Source organism: Aptenodytes forsteri, unplaced genomic scaffold (genome assembly GCF_000699145.1).
Source record: "Aptenodytes forsteri isolate BGI_AS27 unplaced genomic scaffold, ASM69914v1 Scaffold299, whole genome shotgun sequence".
Taxonomy (NCBI): Eukaryota; Metazoa; Chordata; class Aves; order Sphenisciformes; family Spheniscidae; genus Aptenodytes; species Aptenodytes forsteri.
In genome coordinates, this window is record NW_008794154.1 from 2,469,258 (window position 1) to 2,493,248 (window position 23,991).

The 23,991-nt window shown below is 37.1% G+C and overlaps 1 protein-coding gene across 1 annotated transcript in view; it reads right to left on the bottom strand.

Annotated features, from left to right (window-relative positions):
- Positions 1-23,991, bottom strand: part of LEKR1 (leucine, glutamate and lysine rich 1) — a 63,658-nt gene that overhangs the window by 30,640 nt on the left and 9,027 nt on the right. Inside the window, 4 exon segments of the mRNA XM_009279516.1 lie at positions 5,270-5,455; positions 8,835-9,010; positions 9,653-9,772; positions 22,638-22,852. Of these exon segments, the coding sequence (XP_009277791.1) occupies positions 5,270-5,455; positions 8,835-9,010; positions 9,653-9,772; positions 22,638-22,852 (697 nt within the window).

Consider the following 23,991-nt stretch of genomic DNA (forward strand, 5'->3'; position numbering starts at 1 on the left):
ACAAGAAAGCTGGAGAGGGACTTTTTACAAGGGCATGTAGTGTTAGGACAAGGGGTAATGGCTTTAAGCTGAAAGAGGGTAGATTTCGATTAGATATAAGGAAGAAACTCTTCACTATGAGGGTGGTGAGGCACTGGAACAGGTTGCTCAGAGAAGTTGTGGATGCCCCATCCCTGGAAGTGTTCAAGGCCAGGTTGGATGGGGCTTTGAGCAACCTGGTCTAGTGGAAGGTGTCCCTGCCCATGGCAAGGAGGGTGGAACTAGATGATCTTTAAGGTCCCTTCCAACCCAAACCATTCCATGATTCTATGATAAGATATATACAGTTCAACACTCAAAAACTGCACTAGTGATTGTGGTAAGTGCTGCAGTCAAACATAAAAATATCAGCTGTTTTTTCATGCGTTATCAACTATGCATTATGAAATATTTGTTCAGGATATAACTACATACTGTTTTTTATCCCACAGGATTTCTGTGCCTGTCGCCACACAGGACGAAAGAACTCCAGCTATTCAGGACTGGCATTTCACTGCTCAGTGTGTGTTCCCCAGCTCATTTACAGAGCAGCCAGTGAGCCAAGTTCCCTGATATCCCTGCCACAACGTCCTAACCTATGCGCTTCTGCACTGGTCTCTGCCCCACCCAGGCTGTTCCCTTCCCCAGGAGCCAGGGCACTTGGCAGGCACAGCACAGGGCATGCCGCAGAGACAACCTCCTTGTCTTCTGTCCTGTTGCCCAATGCCACAGTGACACATGGAACAAGCAAGTCTTGGGAAAGCGCTGCCCAGCCCTTGTGTTCTGGAGACTGAAACTGAAAACACAGAGAGTTTAGCCACCACACCAACAAATGTCTCTTCAGTTTTCAAAGGCTTAGAAGTCAGTTTAACTTGGTTCTCTATGTCAAGAAAACTGTCAAACCTCCCGTCTCAAAGTCCTCTTTCAGAGAACAGAAGATTCATGGGGTTTTCAACAAAATTTTTGCAGCATAAGATTTAAACGTAAAATCCAATGTCTTTTCCAGCCATCCCGCCCTTGTGAAAGCTATGACCATTTTTACTGGAATTAATATTCAAAAATCATTGTAGTTAAGTTTGGTAATATTCTAAGCCACTGAAAACAGTGATCATCTTATAGGAAATGTTGAGCAATCTTGGTTTTCTTATACAGCAAAACTTAATTAAAAAAAAAAAAAAAAAGAGCAAGATGATCCACAGACTGGAATAGGGCCTCTTTGTAAGCTCACTTTGTAATAGTCACTTCTTTGTAAGCTCAGATTTTTTCAGCACAAAAAGTAGAGATGCTCTATGTGAGCTAGTCTGAACCTGCTCATGACATGGTACTCATATATATACACTACCATTATTGCCCTAAGTTATGCATATCAATTAAAGGTAAGAAATTAGAACCTAAATATAACTAACTGTTTGATGTGATGGTCTGATGCAACATGTCAACTTAGGGAAGTAAATTCAGATTTTGAGAAGATGGGCCACAAAGCCATGCAAGCATCACAAAAAATATATAATAAACCAAATAATCTTTAAAAAAAAAAAAAAATTACAGACTGCAAGCATCTTTCTCTGGTCTTCTAACATAAGAACAAGACAATTCTCCATGGAGTTAAAGGTGGGGAAAACTGAAAAAGAATGTATTTTTACAATGCACGTGAACAAACTATGAACTCATTGTTTACAGGAACCTCTGAAGTAAACAGCTTTACAAAACCGAAAATGGAATTCTAACTAAGGGTAGTTTTTATATCAGCATAAACGTAATGATACAAATATCTTATGCAATGATATTAAACCACATATTTCAAAGCTTAAAAGATTGTCTTATTAGGCTCAAGGACCTCTTAGATCAAGATAAGATACGTAAGGAAGATAGATTATCCTATAATTGCTATTCTAGAGTTCCTGCTCCTTCCTTTGAACCACGCCGTGTTTTTCAGTGGTGAGGACAGGATACTGAATTAAATGGACTTTAGACTTTCTACAACAGCAGCGAGTGCCAACATTCCAGCTCCCAAGAATGCATGTGAACTACCACTGAATTCACAGACAGCTTCACATGCCCACATACAGCCACTTCACCAGAAAAATTTAACTCAGTAATGTGTAAAGTTATCTGAGTTATATTGAACATGGCATCTTATAAAAAGTAAAATCTACAGTTCTGGAAATTGTACGAAGGACTGTTCTTTGTGCTTACACTAAGGAAGGAACTACAACAGTCTGCACACCAGCAGACAACTTAACTTGTGCCACTCACGAGTTTTTTTTTATTTTGTATAAAACAATTAAAACACTTTTCAGCACAAATGAAATGTCAAAGTATACTTGAGAAGGAGCTATTTTTTGCATTGAGATTGTTTTGTTTTGATTAATTTTTCCACCTACAAAATGCATGTGAAATGTAATTATGTTTTCCTCAAGGCAGCCAGGTAGTAGACCCATTTTGAAAACTGCAGAAATTCAGATTTCTAGAGAAATGTAAATATTAAATGATCTAACAGCTTATGACTTATCACTACTTGTGTCTATTTATACAAGGATAGAGGAGAAGATGTTTCTAAAAAGAACATGGAAATAAGTTTTCCGGTTATAAAGAACACAGAAGACAGACAAGTATTAGGGCAAAACGAGCATTGTATGTCTGCTGCTTCTTCAAGAATGCAACAGCGTGACCAAAACATGACGCTACAAAAGCATGTAACAAGCATGTACCAAAACATTGGTGCATGGCTTCTGAACAGGGCATCTGTGACAATCATCTTCAAAGTGGCATATAAATCACTGCAATTATCAGCACTGCTAGTAGAATATCCAGATTGCTGTACGAGTGAACTTTCAGACAGTTTCTTTGCATGGCACAAGACCACACTAAAGACCAAACAAACTTTCTTTCCATAAGTGCTACCCTACTAGCAGAAAAAACAAAGCTTTATGAACAGCAATAAATCATTGCTGTAGGTTTTATCGCAGGATCTGCGGCGCTTACGCTCTTTTTGAGCCAGTCACCTTGCCTATCTTCTTTTGAGTGATACTGTACTAGGAATCACTTAAGCGGATAGTAAGAGCCTCTCAGCTCAATCTCTAGGGTTACTTCAGCATAAGTAAAGACAGAAGGTGAATGTTAAGAAACAAAACACACAGAATGTTCTAAAGTATATAATTTCCAAATTTTGGACTGTGGCATTGTAATAGTGAAACCTGCAGTTATACATGTACACAGATTATTTGGATAAAACGCTAATCTCTTAATGGAAGAGAAACACACTTATCTTTTCAAAAGAAATTAATGCATTCTTAGCACCTTTTCCAAACAAGTTTCAAGTAAAACATGAGGAGTCACAGGCAACATTATGCTCTTGGGACAAGCAACGTGATTTAGTTAACCAGTGCAACTAGTTAATTCCTTCAATTTTATCTTTTCTAGTGATGTTATCTTGAGCTTATTTGGAATTTTGGCTTTTTTTATTATTATTTTTTACCCAGGCTCTTGTCTCAAATATATAATACTTTTATATATATATATATTAAATGTACATATAATATTGAGATTGTTTACTTTTTTGCAAAAAATTAACATAGCAGATACCATTTATGTACTACCAGCATTTTACTTCCTGTTTCCTAAAAAAATCTCTCCTAGTGATTTTACATACAAGCCAAACAAAAAGGTACGATTTTTCACACTGTCCAACAGTGTGTTCAAGATTGTCTTGAAAAAGGAAATTTAAATAGAATTAATGCATTTCTTTCCATTTACTCAGGTCTTCAGAATGAGATACTGTGGCTAATGACTTACAGCTAAACACTTTTAAGGCAATCCTCTCCCCAAATCCTACCTGCCAGAGTTTACTCTGTACAGAGGACTAAATAACAAGAGGTAGCTACAATCAGACAATGAGCCTACCAAAAAACGTCATGGGCAAGTTTTTGAGATACTGGAACACTTAGCAGCTCCTGTCTCTTGGCTTTTATTGCTGAGCACGACGTCATATAGTATGTAATATCTTTTTGGTCAGTGTGGGTCAGCTGTCCTTGCTATGTCCCCTCCCAACCTCGTGCCCACCCCCAGCCTACTGGCCCCAGGGGGGGGGGGGGGGGAGACAAAAGTGGATGCTGTGAATAGCCCACAGAAGAATCTTGTCAGAGCAAAACCTAACTGATTTTGCATTCATTTAAAGTTAGGGGTTTTTTTAATATATACCACAAAAAGGAAGACATATTAAGTCTATTTCGTATATGAACACTGTCTGGAAAATGATGTAGAGTTATCTGCTCATTTCTACCATTCAAACACATCCCTGCTGGAGCTTTCCTAACAGTATTGTCATACAGTGACAAAAATAAAGACTGTTCTCAGCAACACGGGTTGATAACTCATTGGATGGTATCTGCAGTCTTATACTTTGCAGTCTCACATTTGATATTATCGCTGGCACTGAAGGATCAGTGAAATTCCTTCATCATGACTAGCGCTGAGACCTACTGCTTTAAATTTGACATTACATACTGTGCATAAGGCAGCATGGTAATTGCTGTGCCAATTTGATGACTCAAAACTGTGCCCGGAACAGCACAACCTCTATATGTTTTAAAGGTCTTAAAATGCTTAAAAGCACTATAAAAGCCATACTACTTTAAAGAGAAGAGAGATTCAAGAGATACTAATATAAATAATCTTTTTGTAATGAGTTATTGTCTCAGAGCTCACAAGATATTATAATTTCAAGTGCTATAACCACTCTTACAGTTTTCAAGAGGACTCTCTAGATTCTTGAGACACACTATCAAGGGCAAATCATTAGACAGTCTCAAGTTTAATGAATCTATGAGAAAAGAGACTGGCTTAGCCTGACTTACTTTTCAGTTCTGTTGCTGATTGCCAAAAATCCTTCCTGGCCTTCCACTCAAAATGAGAGCATTTCTTTTAATTTTAATCTCAGAGCCTTCTCCCTGATGTTTTACATAAGACTGACAAGTAACAGCATAATTATATTACCACCATCTTCATTGTTTTCCTCCCTTCCTTCATTTCCCCCCCCACACTCAGCTGACTCGTGTTCCCAGTAGGGTAACAGACTCCTCAGAATGACATACTGTCTTTTCTGACTGTGCAACATCCACATTTTATTCAGGCCTGAGTTGAGCTGTTGAGTGCTTTCACAGTAACAGCCACAATTTAGGAGCTTTTAAAAAAATTTTTTTTACATTTCATTTTACTTGGAAGTTTGCTTGAAATGTCAGAATTCCCTTACCTAATGTTTCCTTTTGTAGTTCACGGCATCTACTTTGAAGCTCATTCCCTTGCTGAAGTGAAGTTTGAAGCTGTTGAGTTTTCAGCTCAACCGTGTCGGCCACCAGCGTCAGATGTTTTACCTTTTCTTGTAGGCATTCATTCTCTCTCTGGGACTTTGCTAATCTTTGATTCAATTTGGGTATTTCTGAGGAGGGGGGAAAAAAAAAAAATCATATAGATTGTTGTCAAATTTACCTTCTTCACTAAAAAGTATTAGACCTGATTTACAATCTCAGGACTTCAGCATTCTGTAACCCTAGTTTGGGTATTGGGCAGTGTAAGCCACATATATTAGCAATGCTTCTGCTGAGAATGTAGAGGGCCAAAAGAAGTGCCTTGTGCAATATCTCTTCACACAGATAACTTGTACTTAGCCAAACACATATTACTGACAAATAATACAAATTTTATTCTAAAGCAATAATATGTATTTCCTCCAAGATCTCAAAATCAAATTAAAATACACATATATATTCCAAATGAAATAACAATAGGTGACAGAAATATTTGAATGCAAGCTTTTTATCTTAAGAGGATACACAAACCATTGTTGACATATAAAAACAGTTGCAGACTCATTTTGAAATTAATTTGAGAAGATATCAAGGGGGTTAGACTCTGCTAAAGCTCAATTTGAAGCTTTTGGTTCAGAAGATATTTGGGCATGTGCATTACATTTTATTTTCTCACTCTTTAGCTGGCTACTGCTGTTAAAGTAATCAAAGTACATCTTCATTATATAAGACAGGCTTTGTCACTATCTTTCATCAGCTCTTCAACATGGAAGAGCAGCAGTCCCAAGGAAGTTTCCCAGGTAGTTTTTACTTCAAGGTAAATAAGTAAATCATGGGTGGGGTATAGTGGGTCTCCTACATTTTCATATTATTTCCTGAGTTCAGTTATCCTTGATGAGTGCATTTGAACATTTTCAAAAGTAGTTGCAATTCTTTTCTATGCCTTCTCCAACTACAGCCCTTAATGTTCAGTTGTCCAAAGAACTTATATCACTTTTATTTATGTTAATGATGACAATGTTCAAGTAAGATGAAGTCTAATTCTATTGTCAAGTCAGCTCTTACATATGTTTTATATGCTGCCCACGTGCAAATTTTAAGTTCTCTGCGGTGCAAATATTTTCATTACCTACAATCTTTCCCAACTACTCCACACTTAAATCAATTTATTGTTAGACTAAATGATGTAAATACCAAAAGATTTTATGTTCTTATACTTCTTTCTACTTCCCATTAATTAACCAAGGCTAAATAATGTACATATACAAGGGCTTTTATAAGCTGTTTTCAAACTAACCAAGCAAACTGGTCTAGGCATAAAGAGTAGCACCTCATGTAACATTTTTCTTCTCAAAAATCTGAATGAAAAATAAGTTCTGAAAATCTTGTTGCAAAACAGTAAGGTAAAATAAACAAAAAAATTACTATATATTAATATGTTGCCACATATTAATAATGAACAACTCATAAAACAGAACATAAAAGCTTTTGAATGGCACTCACAGGCCAAAAAAAAATTATGTGTGACTAAATTGCTTTGATTTAGAAAGCTAGATTTAAGGATGTATGTAACATTCACATTGTGGCACTATCCTCAAGGGGATATTGTTGAATGCAGTCGGGGATACGTAGCATGTATAATGGCAGGTATAATCATCAAAAGAACCTGAAAGGCTGCACTTCTGCTTCAATATTCTATATATTTGCAGTATTACAACAAATAAAACAAGAGATACTCCAGAAAAGAAGCCTTAAAATGTTATGAATCTCTTTGAACCTGAAGATGTTTGCAGAAATGCATGCTCATATTCCCTTTATTAGCTAGAAGTAGGCAGAGAATGAGCACAGGAAGAGAGGAATACTTAGGGACATACAATACTTTCTGTGCTCAGTCTAATTAGGAGATGAAGTCATGAATCAAAATGCATGATATTGACACTGACATTTAAATTAATTGTTCTTACAAAAACTGAATACTAAAGAATGATTTTCCAGTCACGCTCATCTTCAGCAGGCAAGAGCCCTCCATTCTGGGCTCTCTGCTGCCTGGGCTCAGGACACCCCGAACTCTCTGTTCAGACCCAGGCGCTGTCTCAGTGGGATGCGTGCCTACTTGCTCCTGCAGCACAGCTGCCCCACTTATTTCTTCCCAGTCTGAACAAAGCAATCATTGAAAACATTAAAAATTACTTCTAATTTCACAGGAAGCATAGGCTACTGGGGAGCTATTATTTAAAATGAAGCTACACATTTTCTGAGATACCCCACGCACGCAGGTTTCACTTAAGCTGTGAATTTGCACTGGAGTTCACACAGTTTCACTGGCAGAGTGATTTGGGAGATGCACATCGCCCACCATGCCCTTATATTCCTTCTCACAAGGACAAAAAGCTTGACATCAGCTCACCTACTTCTTTGCTACCTTATAACCCTGATAAAACTAACCTCCAGAGCAAATAGCGGCTCATCAACTCATACACACAGAGCACACAAAAACTATAAGGAAAGGAATATGTACATGAAAATTATGTCCAAAGACCATTAAAGTTGTAAAAGTCAGCACAGGGGCTGTTTGGATGCTCTGGATGGTACAGTCCGTAATTACACTACTGCACACTTTTTTTAGCAAAACTAATCTCTTAACTGAGGCAGAGCAAAAATGGTATTCAAGAATAAATCTGAGTTTTCAAGTCCGACCACCAGCCTGAGGGTTGGGCACGACCTTCACAAACAAGCCATCGGTTGTGTCTTGCTTCCAGCTTTCTCTTTTCCTGAAGGCTGCCCTTGTTTGAGCAGGAAGCAGGCTGTGGGCCAAGTGAATTATTCTCAGCCCACGGGCTGCTCCATGCCCCTTTCAATCCCAAAGACCCCTCAGATAAAGACAGCTGTATTTGAGTATTACTTGTTCTTATTCAGAAACGGAAGGAGGGAGTAGCTGCTACATGTTGGGTGCAGGTTTGCTCGTATGCAGTGGCTCATGCATTCAAGGCAACCACATGTGTACACCCATCGGTTGCTCAAGGGAAGAGGTGCAGCCTGCCCGTGGGATGGGGAGGTAGCACTGCAGGACCCTCAAGCAGCTCCACAAAAGGCTATTATACCATTGCCGTATAGTATCGTGTGTGTATACGAGCATGTGCTAAAAACTAGCAATAGGAGACAAAAGGCAAATTAAAATATCTCCAAGTCTTCGTGTTGCAATCATATCCATATACTAAGTGTATTATTTATGTTTCAAATCATGGTAAATATTTATATTACTTCCATTTCAGTCTGACTTGGCTGACTGAACAATTGGTCCAGCACACTAATCCAACAGGAACTGGACCGAGTTCAACTCAGTTCGCATGGTGCCACAGCAGTAGATAGGGTCTTCTAATACTTTGGAACTGGACAAGTTAATGTCAGAATTAGAAATTATCTAAGTAATTTTACCTTCTAGTTTACTGTGTTACACTCAACTACCAAAAAATATTTTATCTTGCCCAAAATTATTGCAAGATTATTTACCTGTCAAAGCTTCTTTGCTAACAGTTTTTATTTGTAGAAAAATTTCTTCTTTCATGGCAGCCCAGTTCTCCAGGTTACAGGATATGACTTCTTTAATACTGTCTAGTTCACTTCTAATAAAAGGAAACAGTGAGACAGCCTTGTTCAGAGTTGAGCAATGGTGTTCCAATGTATTTCTGCAATACAGAAAAATAATACCAGACATACATTTTTAAAATGACAAGATACTATTAGTAAACTTGGGAACTAAAGTAAACTTGTTATCTACTTTTCTGTTATATGATAATTCATACTATATTGGGTTACATAATTTAGTGTATGAAATATGCTGTATATTTAATATAAGTTTCTCCCTTCTAAATGTTGATTTAGAGCTTACATGTATAAATGAAGAAAACTCTACAGACAATTGTACAATCATTTTTATTGAGAAAGAGTAATCATGTTTAATGACCATATGTCCAAGCTTATGTTGACTCTTTATAAACAATATATGTAAGAAATACTGTATTTCCAATGCATTACAAGCAAGTGGTACACATTTGCTTTTAAATGTTAATCAATACTTTTAAATTTGTGAAGAATTTATCCTGTGGCTAATAACATCAGCAATCAACAGTGGTATTTTCTGGTTACATTTGCTAACGCTACAGCATCTCACTATATTCTGGAAAAGCAAGAAACACTAGGATGGTTAGAAACACTCTTCTCACACACAGTATTGCCCTTGCCTTCACCTGCATCTCCACTGAATCCTCTAAACTGATTGTATGTGTTCACAGGAAGCACAACATTGGGATTTCTTTTTGGGTTCTTACCTGAGCACTTGTGATTGCTTATAGGCAGCTTCCTTTTCTTCTTGGAAATACCGCAAATCTTCTTTCACATTTTTTAATTCATCTTGCTTGGTTTTAAGTTCCACTGTTAGGTTTTTTATTCTATAGATGTAAATAAAAATAATCAGAAAGTATTATTTGCACTACTAACCAACCTCTAACTTTTGTTTCAGCTTTAAATTAAAAACATGCTGAAAGTCTTTCCAAAGATAATAATCACGTCTCCAAATGGAGAGAATTTAATCTTCTGGCTATTGTATGAGCCACTTGAGCAACTCTTTCAAAGTAATACTCATAATACATTTGTAAAATAATGTGGAAATGTGTATGTCCAATATCAGCTCATATGCAATGCTATATAAATATCTTAAGAATCCAGTGGTCATTCACAGATGGAACACAGAACCCATTCATCCTCCAAAAAACATGTGCCATTATGAAAATCTCAGCTTAAAGTTCAACTTGAGTACCCAGCTTAGGGGCTACAATACCCAAAAGGTAGGTACCCTGTCCCAGCAGGGTGATGCAAGGTACCAGAATGAGCTGCATAGGTTCTACACACAACTGCAAGGACATGCAGGAAAGGGTAATGGAGAGCTCACCTAAGCTGAAGGGGAAATTGTCTAAAGTCAACAAACAGCAAATACTCAATATTTGGTTACTGTTACCATAATTTTTTTCTATTCAAATTGTTTATCTATTTCTTAATTTCAGACATTTGCAAAAGAGGAATCCCAATTAGTCACTCTCGTTTCCCTTTGCCCAGAGTTTCACACTCATGTCCATGGAACTGTACTTCTGCACTGCTGAATTAATTAATGGTGCTCAGCAAATAATAATAAAAAAATACATGTGTAAAATATATTCCTCCTGTCCATTATTTTTATACCAACTGGAATTTAGACCTCTGTTGCTTGACAATGGCATTTTAAAGAGCTAAAGAGAAGCTTTTCACAGAAAATGTTTCCACCAGATGTTACTTCCATGTACTCAGGCAATGACATTAGCATTAAAATGATCAAAAATGTCAAGGTAGTAAGGTTATTTTCCTACATTTGTCTTAAGGAAGACTTAAGGAGACAGCAGGAAGTTCTGGACTAGAGCTAGGTTTTCATGTTCCCAGCTTGACCCACAATATGCCAGAGAACATGCATTTATTTTCTTTACTCCCCTCTCTTTCCTTTCAGAAAAGAAAAAAAAAAAACAAACCACGCAACAGATTTTGGGCTCAGAACACTGTTGACCACAAGACAGAGTGGTAAGGCTGTGATTTGTTGGCTCTACCTGTCAAATCTTGGCCAGGTGTCAGGCTCCTACCAAAGCCTCAGCTCTCCTCAGGTTCCCCTCCCTCTCCTAACACCCCTCAGAATGCCTGCAAGCGATCATCTTACAGAAGAGGATCGAAGGAGACACTGCCACAACACCCTCTGTAAGTATTTGCCTTGAATATATTGAAAAGTCTTTTCATGCTTCCTTCTCCTAGGTATGGAGTGTGCTTCATCACAACAGCACGTAATTTTTAAATTACAGTGCAGGTGACAACTTCCAGCATTTTACTTCAAATCTGACACCAAAAAAGATCCTAAGTCTGGGAGTGGGAAAGAAAAGCTTACTGTTATCAGGACTCACAAATACATTGTGTACCCTCCCTCCCATTAAAAATACAAATTAACATTTGTCACATCTGTGCTTCAATTATGCTTATTTAAATGAGATTATGACATTGCAGAGGTAGAATATCTGTGCTGGGGGAAAAGTGATCGGAGACAGATGATACGTGCTCATGGTTATGTACGGGAATATTCAACTCAAGATGTATAATAAGTATAAAGTGGGGAAAAAACATTCTTTCACCACTGCGGACTAACAGCTTGTTTCACAGCCAGCAGACAGTGCTGCTTAACCAGCCCCTGCCTCGGCCACACAACAACATCACCCAGCTGGGGAGAAGCAGCACTGCCGCTCACAGAGGCTTTGCTCTGTCTCCACAGCACTTCCCACCCAGAAAAAGGGGGAACAAAACCAGACGCCTCATCAGATGAGGTTGATCTGGCGAAGGCTTTCCCCATGTATGGGATTTCCCACTCTCACAGCCTCACTCTTGCAGTAGGCAGCCAGACTGCCTGCTCCGCAGCCGGCTCAGCCCATTCCCACACCAGGTGTAGCAGAGGCTGCGGTTGGGCACAATTCCTGTAGTCACATGGAAGCACACAGAGATGCTGCCTGCTCAGGGTCGCTGTTCAGTGCATTTGCTAACATCTGAACAATGTTCTCATTTTAATCGCTTCAAGTTTTGTACATGTATTTTGAAAAAAACAGCCCCATGATAAGACACAGGAGAACCGACCAGTATTTCTTTTACCACCATCACCTGCTCACAGGAGAGGAGGAGGATGGCAGCCCCTGGGAAGCACAGGGAGCTTTTCGTCACTGCACAGCTGTGCACAGTTGCACGCGCTGCTCTCCTGCCTGCTTAGGATATGACCCACCCTCGTGCTGGACACTAAGCCACAGCAAACGCAGCCGCCCAGTTCAAAGGAGCAGATGGCTGACCTGCAAGTTTTTCTTTGCCTCTAAAATTTACCTTTTGAACTTTTTCATTACAGCAGCAGTTCTGACCTGTTTATTTTTCAAGCACAGCTATCATAGTGTAAATAAATACATTTTAAACACTGTTCTTTCAACAACTCAGGACTTATTCCCATAATTGTAATGAAATTAATGGAACCGTATGGGAATAACAGACAGTTGAATCCAATTCCCTTCCTGTGTTACATGCGCAGAAAGAATACCACATAGCACATCAATACCAGTTTACAGTACAACTTTTTTCTTTTCTGTTAGCTGTAGGTAACCATTCTAATATATTCTTCTATCCCCAAAAGTACAACTACAATGATATGCAACTGTTAAAAATCAGTCCCTTTGTAAGCTTTCAACACTTACTGTTAACCTACTGCAAGCAGAGTAAATGATCTATTTGTCTACTGGTGACTCATTGTCACGAGTAAATAAATAATATTTGAATCAACAAATATTTTACAAAACCAAAGGATGGCAGAAGCATTACATCAGCCTTTGCTTCCATTTTAAAAAGCAAAAGAAAATGAGAATGATTTATAGTTAAAAAAAAAAAAATTTAGCCATAATATTAATGTGCATTAGTTACTGTTATCAGATAGATCATCTGTAACACACTTGCACCAAAATGCAAATTTAAAAAAATATTAGTCCTGATAAAGAAACTTGGATCTGTAGAGCTCTGCCAAAACCAAAACTGAACATCTGGTAGTTAAAAAGCAAGTTGTTTGGACTCAACTGTGATCACTGGGGAAGGGGGGGGGAAAAAAAACTTAAAAAAATTGAAGAAATTTCTGGCATTACCTTGCTAGGAAAAATTTACCATACCTACCTGTAAATTTTTTGGAGGTGGAGGGCAGGTGGGGAGAGAATAAAATCCATTTGATTGCATTTGGGAGCAGAATCAGATTGGTGTCACTGACTAATGGAGAAATGATCATCCCCTTAACAGTCACACAAATTCAAATCTACTTTTGCAGATGATATATTCTGTTAACTATACTTTGAGCAAAAAAAGCAGTGATTATTACTGAACAACAGCAAATCAAAACTTTGGGATCCATGAAAAACTGGATGCTCATTTTCTATTCTTACTCATTCCAGAATGGGCAGTATTTGAAGATCTTTTGGTTTAAAAAGGAAACTTGCAAATAAATACAGACACATTTTCTTACTCTTTCCATTCCAGAGATCTGATCTAATGAGGTTAGCACAGAATTGCAGCCTCAGAGTGCAAAGGGACATTATCGGTATGCCCTGGTCATTCACACACAAAAGAACAGGTGGAGAAGGCAAGACAGTTGCACTTTGCTATCATCACCATAAGAAGGAATAAAAATAAACATTATTTTGGTGATATTTAGCACAAAAGTTCAATGGATCATTAAATGCTAGCATGAAGAGAGAATCGTGAGAACATAGTGATCTCGTCCTCTGTCCTATAGTTTACATGAACTGTGAAAACTAAAATCCTATCTTTGCAGCCAGCATACTTTCTTAGTGAATATCAGAGGAAGCCTGCCCAGAGTGGGAGTTGAATTATAACATGTTAACTACTAGTGCTGACAACGAAAAGAATAGCATGAGAACATAAAGAAGTAGTTGCAAGAGATTCTTGCCAGCAAACAAATATACTCATTGTCCTAAAAGTAATGACAAGAGCAATTACCACCGTTGTTCAAATTTAAGACATTGCGTTTCACAAAAGTTAAGATCTGAAGAAATAACGCTATCTTTGCAGACTACATGGTACACAGCCCCTTTATGAGTCCCAGTAGGACCCATTTAAGCCTGAATGAGCAATTGCATCCCTAGTTGCTTGGAGTCAGCAGGGACAGTATGCACAGAGGAGGCTGGAACTTACTGTCAATGAAAAAAGTTTCATTACAGTATTTTCAGCTCCATGAAACTTTAGGACCTGCTCAGAGCCAGTAGTTGCTCATTTTCATTTCAGCATATTGCATTCCTTCCAGTAGACAAGTCAGTGTGCATCGCGATGAAGAACCTGAGTATTCATTCATAAATTTGGCATAGAATATGTATAAAATTGTACAGTCTGAAACTCACTGCACATAATATCATCCACAAACTTCTTCATAATTGTCTTTTTTTATATTCTGTTCAGCATAGACTATTGAAGTTAAGACAAGACTATTTAATAGTTTTCATGTGCCACTATAGAATCATTCACCTCTCGATTGCAGGTTAGCATATGGCCCAATTTGACAGCAAACAAAAATTATCTCTGACAACCAAGAGGCTCTTTGTGAAGGTCTCTATCAAGTCTCATGTAGGCTGACAGTCATTTCAAATCTTGCATTAATTGTTATCTTTCTTTATTATCTCAGCAGAAATATAAAATGTATTGTGAAGACATCTTGGATAATTTTTGCTCCAGCAAAGGTGAATCTCTGGAACAGGTCTGGAAAACAATGATAGAAAGATGACTGCCTTGTCACAACCACTTCAAAATTTATCTCTGAAGAAACCCAGGTTTTAATTTCCCAGAGCTACCAATCTACAGTAATTACAATTTACACAATTTCAGTCATAGCAGTCATACTCAGTACTGTCAGAGCAGTGTAACTCTGGAAAAACTTCTTTGAAGCTGGTGGAGTTATGCTGATTCAGTTAAAAAAAAAAAAAAGATTACAGTTATGAGTAATTTGGTAATTGCATAAAAAGAAGTGGTGCCAAGGCATTGGCAAGGTGACCTTTTAGTTATACTACAAATTTGCACCAGCAGATTCAAACAGAAGTTTCCCAAGGGTGTATGTTTGAGTATACTTCCCAAGCAGAAGTCGTCTTAGTTTCTAGATTTGCAGGCACAGTAAAGAGCATATAATTATATGAAGTAAGACAATACATTGTGTTCCCCTAACATAATACAAATATATTTCATTTTATGTGTTTGGATTTTTTTCAAACTAGACAAGTGTCTTGCTGATGAAGCCAACTCTGTTACATACATTATTACATCTTTGAATGCAAGCGGAAACTAAATTTTCCCTCTGAATTCTAACACAGTCACAATCCAAGTAAACCTATCTTTTCACTACTTCTTTCTTGCCAAACATGAAATCTCTTCTTCCGTATCTTCCCTCTGATGAGAGGCTCCCTGACCTCCAAATCCACAGAGCCCAGTGATCTAGAGCAGCAAGCGACCTTCATCCATCCCATACTCACCTCTTCCCTTTACTAGAGAATCCTTCAGAACGCAGCCATGGTCAAAAGAGCTTACCCCAGATTTTCCTCTGGGTAGCCACCTTCCCATTTTGCAGTCTTAAAAGCAGAGTCAAGTGCAAGAGGAAGTCAAAAACAGAAGAGAAAATAGGTGTCTCAGTATTCAAAGATTAGCCTGTGTTCACCCTCTGGTCCCATCCAAGTTTCATTGCTATGTGGCCATAGAGAACTCCAGAACATAACACCTTGTCCTGTATGCACATGCATGCAATATATTAACCTTCTTCCATAAAGAACCACAAAGCTTTCAAATTTCACTTCAAAAGATAATAAAGCAGAACCCCCTGCGTATTTCAGCAAGATGTTCTGTCTGAGTATGGGCTGAATTAAACTGTTTAAGGTTTTGCAGTTATGCCCAGAATAATTTTACAACTACGGATCAAGCTTACAAATCTCACATTAAATTATAAAGTGGAGATAGAGGCAGGTAAATTATTTTATTAAAAACTTCTTGATGCGTCATTCTTGCATTCTTGCTTTCTTGCTTTTAACTAGCAGTCACAAAATGGATAGTAACTCGCTAAACCCAAGCAATTGAAAGTTTTAACTTGAGCTTATAGTGTGAACAAATAAATGACTACCCATTAGAGGAAAGGAAAAAACCTAAACAAATGTGCATCGCACCATTTTCTTCTATCTACCATGCAATACAGGATATTAAACACAAATTCAATTATCTGACAATTTATTAATATCCTAACCAGGTTACAATAAAATAATATCTAAGCATTACTTTAATCTCTCATATGCAACTGTGCTGTTCACAATGAGAGTTAAGTTATATGACCTGTTGCTCTCTTTCCCTAGTAAACAGGTAAATATGGCCTTTGCCATTGTACATGATGCTGTGCAGGGACTCAGCATTGGAACCATGCGAGGGTATAACAGAGGGACTAGTCCTCGTAATTGCAGATGGTTGCGAGCACTGAAGCTGGAAAACCTCCAGAACTGTAGTATATAAACTGTTCAAACAATAAGCAGAGAAAGAACTGAAAATACATCCCTAACGCAAAAACCTACACTAAGGGAGATTAACTACTTTTATTTTCCTGAGAAAAGTTAGCCATCTGCCCTTAAATTGATGACTTCATGCATGTCTCTGTGCCCTTTTGAAAACATTGCATTTGAATTGCCTGACAGTCTCTTGATGGTGTTAGCCATTCATGGAGGCACGCATAGACTTATGTGAAATCTTTGCTGGACCTTTCTTGTCAATAAACACCTCTCAAGGCTATTTTTGCATTATGCGGCACTGTTCTCAGATGACAAAAACTGTGGTAACTTTTAAAATGTAACTTTAAATTTTAATTTTACCTACTAAATATGAAAATATTTTTAATTAAATATGAAAATATTTTTAATTAAATATACATGAAAAGTATGCATGGGAGCAACAAAAATGCAGATTTCATGTTGCCTTTTGCATTTTCCACTGACTGCTGTTTCAGCCTCTTCCAGATAAGGAATTTTGTTTTGCCAGAAGAAGGTTCATTTTATCAGGAATTTGGGAGAAGGTTGAACATTACTGCAGAGTTTTGCAACTCATTAATCACTCTTCCGAACTATCTCTGTAAACAAATTTGTCTTGCTTATTAATAATCAATCTTGGCACTTAATCACGTTACTAGAACAAAACTTGTCAAAACTAGAACAACCACAATTTTAACACATCAAGAGTGGGACTGAGCTATCGCTTGTCAGTAGCAAAAAGCATGCATCCTATTGGGAAGACACTGGCTTCAACATACTTTACATATTTCCCCAAGGCACTGTGCTGATTGGCTTTCTGAGACTGTGACAAGATTTGTCAGTGATTTTTTTTTAAGTATAAAAAGTAAAGTTCACTGCTGTACAGAGGGTGAACACAGGACCTGGGTCCCACAAACTCTGTTACGCCTTTTGCTGGCTCTCTGCACAAGCCTGAGCCATACCCAAGTCACTATGATGACACCATCAGGACAAGACATACAGATCAGTTTGCAACTATTAAAAAGAATATATTAAAACACTTTGGCATTATACAAAATTCTGCTTTTTCCTGGTTAATAAGTACACCCTAAAATTATCATGTAGCTAATTAGAGAAGTACGTACCATTATGTTATTTACAAAACAGATTCAATAAAAAAGTTGAAGGCGCTATTTCTTAGTAAACTTCATAATCCTCTTTTCAGAAAACTCACACACACGGCACTTCCAAGTACAAACCAGCCCTTGTGCGCTTCTAAACACTGCAACTTGAACTACCTAGAAGTAGAATCAAATGCATAAAGAGACAGAAAAATTCCAGTACTTATGTGCTGTATATTCTCCCTACAATGAAAAACCACTACATTATTTCCTTTTGCTGGGAAATGATGAGTGCGAAACCCAGGGACTCACTGAATCCCATGCCCAGCTGATACTTCTTGGCAGCTTGTTGTATTTACTTGCCTCTTCCAAGTAGCCATTGAAGGAGCACCCACCTGAAACTCGCACAGAACATCTGTAGTGTGATCAAGAACACTCATTTACTACTTTATGAACTGATTTCTTCTTATGCATTAGATGATACACCAATATCATTTTGAAAATACATGTGCTGCAGTGGTTATAATGTTTTATTCCTTAGTCATGCTTTCTAAAACAGTCAAAAGATGTGCAATCTCCCAAGGTACCCACATATGATGGTATATAATAAGAATAACCAGCTGTATGCCCTAAACCACATTCAGAAAAGGTTAGTTCTTTACTTCTTTGTTTATTTCATTCAGATTTGGCTCTCAATGATTTTTTTACACCAACTCAACTCCACTTTATCACTAAATGTTCAACAGAAACAGACTTTTTTTTTTTAATCTATTAAAGTGACCTTTTTGCCTTGTGTTCTTTCCCTTCAAAACCTATTTTTAAAACGGTGACACAGTTCTTAAAGCATGTACCACTCCTTTTTCCCTACGCTTTTCAGTATTTTCAGTCTCCTAGGACAAAAAACCACACATCATTTCTACCAAACTGCTGCGTAGGTTGGTAGCTAAGGGTAGAGCAGTGTGCTGTTATCACTGCCCAGTGACTTTAGTGTTTATTACAAGTTTAGACTTTACAAAGCCAGGTAGTTGCTGTTGCTTTCCTAAGCAATCATGTTGGAAGATTTATTTTAGGCAAATTCAACAACAGAGCATTTTCCATGGTATTAAGTTTTGCTATTGTGGTAGGAACCAATGAACTCAAGAAAACACAAATATGGAAGAATACAATTTCCGCAAGTTAAAATGTTAGGTTTACATTATCTTTAAGATTTTATTATTTATGAATAAAATTTTCAACATCTATATGCGTGACTCAGGAGCATAAGTCTCATGGTAGTAACCAACAAGTAACTCCTCCTGCTAGATTTGTAAAAAAGTGTTCAGGAATCTATTTACAAGGGATCTTTGACATAGGACTCGGTAAGTGGTATCTATACACCTCTCCACACGTCTAAACATCATAAAACATTTTTGCTCCTTGTCACATTCATGATATTCATCACTACTATACCTTTAAAAAGCATCTTTAGTATTTAAATCTATTTTACATTTCTTATATTAGATGTTGCAAGAATTATCAAAATTCTCACCACAAATATGGTGTACCCTCACACAGTGTCACAAATGTCAAAAGACAGTGCCAGAGAAAAACTGTTAATACACTCAGCTTTAGGGACTCCGGGAATCTGGCGGGGTCCCACACAGAGACATAGAAGTATGGTTGGATTTAGCTATCTCCAATGAATTAGAGAAGTAGGCCCCCAATGAAAGTGCCTGTTACTAATATGTTTAAATAGGTAACACACCAAAAATGGTTAGTCGAACAACACACCAGCATTTCAGCTTAACTAAGCATGAATCATTGCTCTTGCAGACAGTAGCCAGTATCTCTTAGAAGAAAAGCCAACAGCGCAGAGCACAATGCAGTTACCAGCTGCACAGCCTACCTCAAGTTGGCACATGTATTGACTGACATTGCTATTTCAAGCTAGCCACAACCCTTCAGGAATAGCTCTCATGCAAGTATTCTGGAATTAAAGTGATTTTAATATGGAATAAGAATAAGATTTAAATAGCTAAATCAAATCGTGTAGTTAACTGCACAATGGTTAGCTCCCCTTCTTCTGACAAAATCCCAAAGGGCAGGTAACTAATTTCTGCAAAAGCTCAGGTTCTCGGGTGGCTTTCAAGGTTAACAACAGGTACAATAGCAATACTTTAACCTAAAAGGAATATAAAAATGAAACAGTCTGCAACTAACAAGAAAGATTAAATCTCTTGGTCTACCAGAGATAAAAAGAATAATCTCTTGGTTTCACCGAGATTTTTTTTTTTTTTTTTTTTTTTTAAAAAAGGCATATTTGGCCTGATAAACATTTGCAGTTTGGGAGGAATGATTTGTCAACCTTGCACGAACCAGAAGATATAAATTTGGCTTCTGATAAACATTTGCAGTTTGGGAGGAATGATTTGTCAACCTTGCACGAACCAGAAGATAGCATGTTGAATAGTTAGTTTATGCCAACAGCACAAGGTAACAAGAGAGGCCCAGGATAGTAAAGAGGAGATAAGGAATATTTAGACAAGTTACTTAACAAGGCACAATAGTTGATTTATGGCCTGACTGAAAGCCTACTGAAAGTATTCCACTTGATTTCAGCAGGTTTTAAATCAAGTCAAGCCTTAGAGGAAAAAAAATGCAGAGATAAAAATTTTATTAACTGTTCCAGCTTTACTGCAAAAGGTCAGCTAAATGAAAATTTTAAGTTTACCTCTGGCAAATGATCCTCAGCAAGAAGAATGTGCTGCCACTGCATTTGCTAACACACTGAATACTGCCACCATAACTGCCACCCAGAGCCATTAAAGGAACAAGGAGCATATGCACTCTTCAAAAATACAATGTTAAACCAGAGAAAACATTGAATACTGGGGGGAGTTGGAGGATGTTCAGTTCAAATAAAAAAATATTGCAAGAAACAATATGAGTAGAGTGATCTACAAGATATATGCGTTTTGTTCAGCTTTGTGTGAACTTGTGTTTTAAAATTAATCTTTTATTAGTAATATTACCAAACACAAGCCTAACTAAATCCATTAATAGTAATGTTAAATTCTTAACATTTGAGTTATTCGGAAAAAAAAAAGTAGTAAATGGATTTGAGTGCTTCACCTATAGACAAACTATAGTTGTTTCCTCTGTAGTGTTTCCAAAGCATTCCAGTCCAACCTCTTGAGAGCACCTTAATACTCAAAATGCCCCATGTTATCAGTTTGAGATCACCTGTTACTAGGTATGAGTCAGTCATGCAAGAAACACCTCTATTGGGGGTCTTCACAATCAAAATGACTGAGCTGATAATTAAAATTATAATCTCATTCTTACAAAAAGCTTCTGACAGTTTGATTCAGATGAGCGAGAAATTACCAGGAAGTTTCTGATGCCCTTGTTTGTACCACATTATTCTATCAGTAATCAACTGATAGCAACTACATTTTTATAAAGTATTTTTTATTAGCCAACTATAAATATCAATGTTTATAGTCCTACTGTAAACAACCACTGGAATATAACAATAGATTCCAAAATATGAGGATAGACAATTAGGATACAGAAAGCCAGCACATAGTATCCATGTTAAATCTGACTATGAAGAGTAGAAGATAAGAGGAAAAAAAGGAAGGGCAGTTCTTCAGAGCTCCAGGTCTGGAAGAGGCCAAAACACTTCTATTTCTTTCACAGAACAGTGCAGAAAAGATACAACTTGTTATTATGAAATTTGTTATATTGTCATGGTGTCATAAAACAGCATAAAAGCAACAGAAGGATGATTAGGAACCAGAAATATCAGTCCAGAAATCCTACAGCAAAAATAAGGCTAAAAAAACACCCACAATGCTAATTATATCATAAAATGTTCATATTGACTACAACAATTTCCCTCTCAGTCTAAGTTCTTTATACAGTATAAATAACCACTGAGGATGGACAAATCAAAGCTAACAAGCTAGCTTGAAGTTCATGGTTGAGAACCTGATGGCACTCTAATTATGGTGGCACAAAACCTAACACAGGTGGACGCCAGGTTCTGCAGCCACTGGACTGCCTCAGTAATGCCACTTAAGAGTATATGAATCAGCCATGTATTTTAAAGCTAGTTTGGGTATAGCTACCTTTGCACCCTTTACTGCAAACCCAAAGAATAGGAAAAATATTAGAAATTATGAATGAAGGAAGGGTAGAGGGGAAAGTAGTCTTCAAAACTTTCCTTTTATGCTTTGTTTTCTCATGTCCACCCCAAAATGAACTTTTATATTTGGTGTACCAATCTGAAGGTTTAGGAACCAAAGCTGTGCTGTAGGCCCATCAAAAGGACAAATATTTTCAAAGTATGTCTTCCCTGTTTTAAGTTTAAAGTTATCACAATGTGATAAAGAAGAAGAACACAACAAAAGCCTGTAAGTATGAGCTGAAAGAGAACACACTTAAAGGTTCTAATCATTGTGCCCTAAAAATATAAATGTGGCTCTGAGGCCTATTGTTAACTGCTAGAGTTCTTAAGAGTGCAAAACTCCCCCTTTAATTGGGACCTTTACATACCTGCCAGTAAGCATTTGCAAACTCCTGTTTCTGAGGAACAATGCCACAAGCAGTACCCAAGATTTTCATAATTGCTTTAGTATTCTGTATCATCCCTTCAGAGAGTGAACTGTAAGCTTCTCAGGGTAAGAACGCTGGTAATTCTTTACCATGTTACTATGAGACAATAAGTAAAAATTTCAGAACTGTGAAACTCCCAAAAATGTGGAATTTCATTTAAAATACTACAATTTTATCACAAAATTATAAGATAAAATATTTGATCATTTCCCTTTGGGAGTGTGTGCAGGGGAAATACCTCTGAAATGCCTTCTGGCCTTTCTTTCACTTTAAATATATTGACCGTTTCTACACTATTAAGGAATTTAAAACTTGCTTCCAGAGAATACTATGAAAGATTATTTAAATTAAATGTTACAGTACATCTGTTACATCTGATAAAAGACAAATCTTATTTGTATTTTAAACTTCTTCGGAATGAAATTACCTAATACACATACATGAGAATAACATCAGACTACATAATATGCTCTGACCTTTCTGTTTTTGATTCACTGTCAGCTCGATAGTGTTCAAGGTCCTGGTAAAGAGACTGCAATTCTGCTTGAAGTCCTTTTTCCCGTTCTATACTTCCTTCATAAAATTTAATCTCCTTTTCCATTGCTTTTACTTTTTCTTCCATCACCTTAAATTCATGAAGTATCAAATAGCTGACTCCACAGTATTTACACACTGTCTCATCCCGGGACATCTAGAAAAAGATAAAATTGTAAGATTGTTTGTAAGAAACAAGTTGAACAAAAAAAAAATCTGGATGACACTTAATAATAATAATAATAATAAATCTGAATAGTTTAAATCGTTTACTGCTCTGGAGCATTTATGATCAGATTATATTATTGCTTTAACAAAATAATAAAGACAAAATTCTACATTAGCAAAATGAAATCAAGCTATAGCAGTACTTTCGCTTACTGGAAACTTCACAAGATATATCAACTATGCAATTTACTATGTGGGAACTCCCGCTGGAATTCTAAAGTACTTCTGAATTATATCTGATGTATTAATTTAAAATAAAATGCTGTGTTTTACAAAGTTAAGTTCTTAATGAATTTGTGATCGCCTGAACCAGAAAAATGTTATTTACTGTGTTTTTTTGACAACTCATATCTGATTGAAGTAGGCAAGATGAAAAGTGGAAGAATGATGTAATCCAGCAATCTTTACAAAAATAATTCAGTAAGGGACTAATTATTACCATGTAGTGTCCACGGCACTTGAGTGTTGTGGAAAATGTAACCCATTTACTAGGTATGAAGTATTTATCACTGATTAAAAAAAAATACAGAGTACGTAATACACATCTAACTGAAAGACCACTTCTTAAATTGAGAAACATACTTTTGTAAGTGATCAAATTATTATTCATAAATACGAAGATAGATGTGCTCTGACTTTGATACGTACTTACTACTCAGTGTATCAGTTATTCCTGTGTATTTTAATCATTTTCACTTCCAGAAAAAAATGCTCAGTTTACAAGTGATGCAGAACTGAACCTGCACAAGGAATGGATATTGAGTAAATAAATCAGCCAGACCAATCCAAGAAGGTCTGACACTTCAGTAGGGGACATGCAAGCATCTGCTTACCAGCACAGATCCCTGAATGTGACAGGTTTTACCCTGTTCTTGGGTCACAGCATAAATGTATTTGAGAGGAGATGGTTAGAATTAAGACTAGATCAGAGGACACTCATAATACAGCTAAAGAGACAACCTCAAAGCAACAAATATAAAAAGGTATTGGTAAGCTTGGAGACATGAAAGATGGAAAATGGGTGGCAGCTGAAAAAGCAGTTGTGTGTTTGTGTACTGAGAGCTTAAA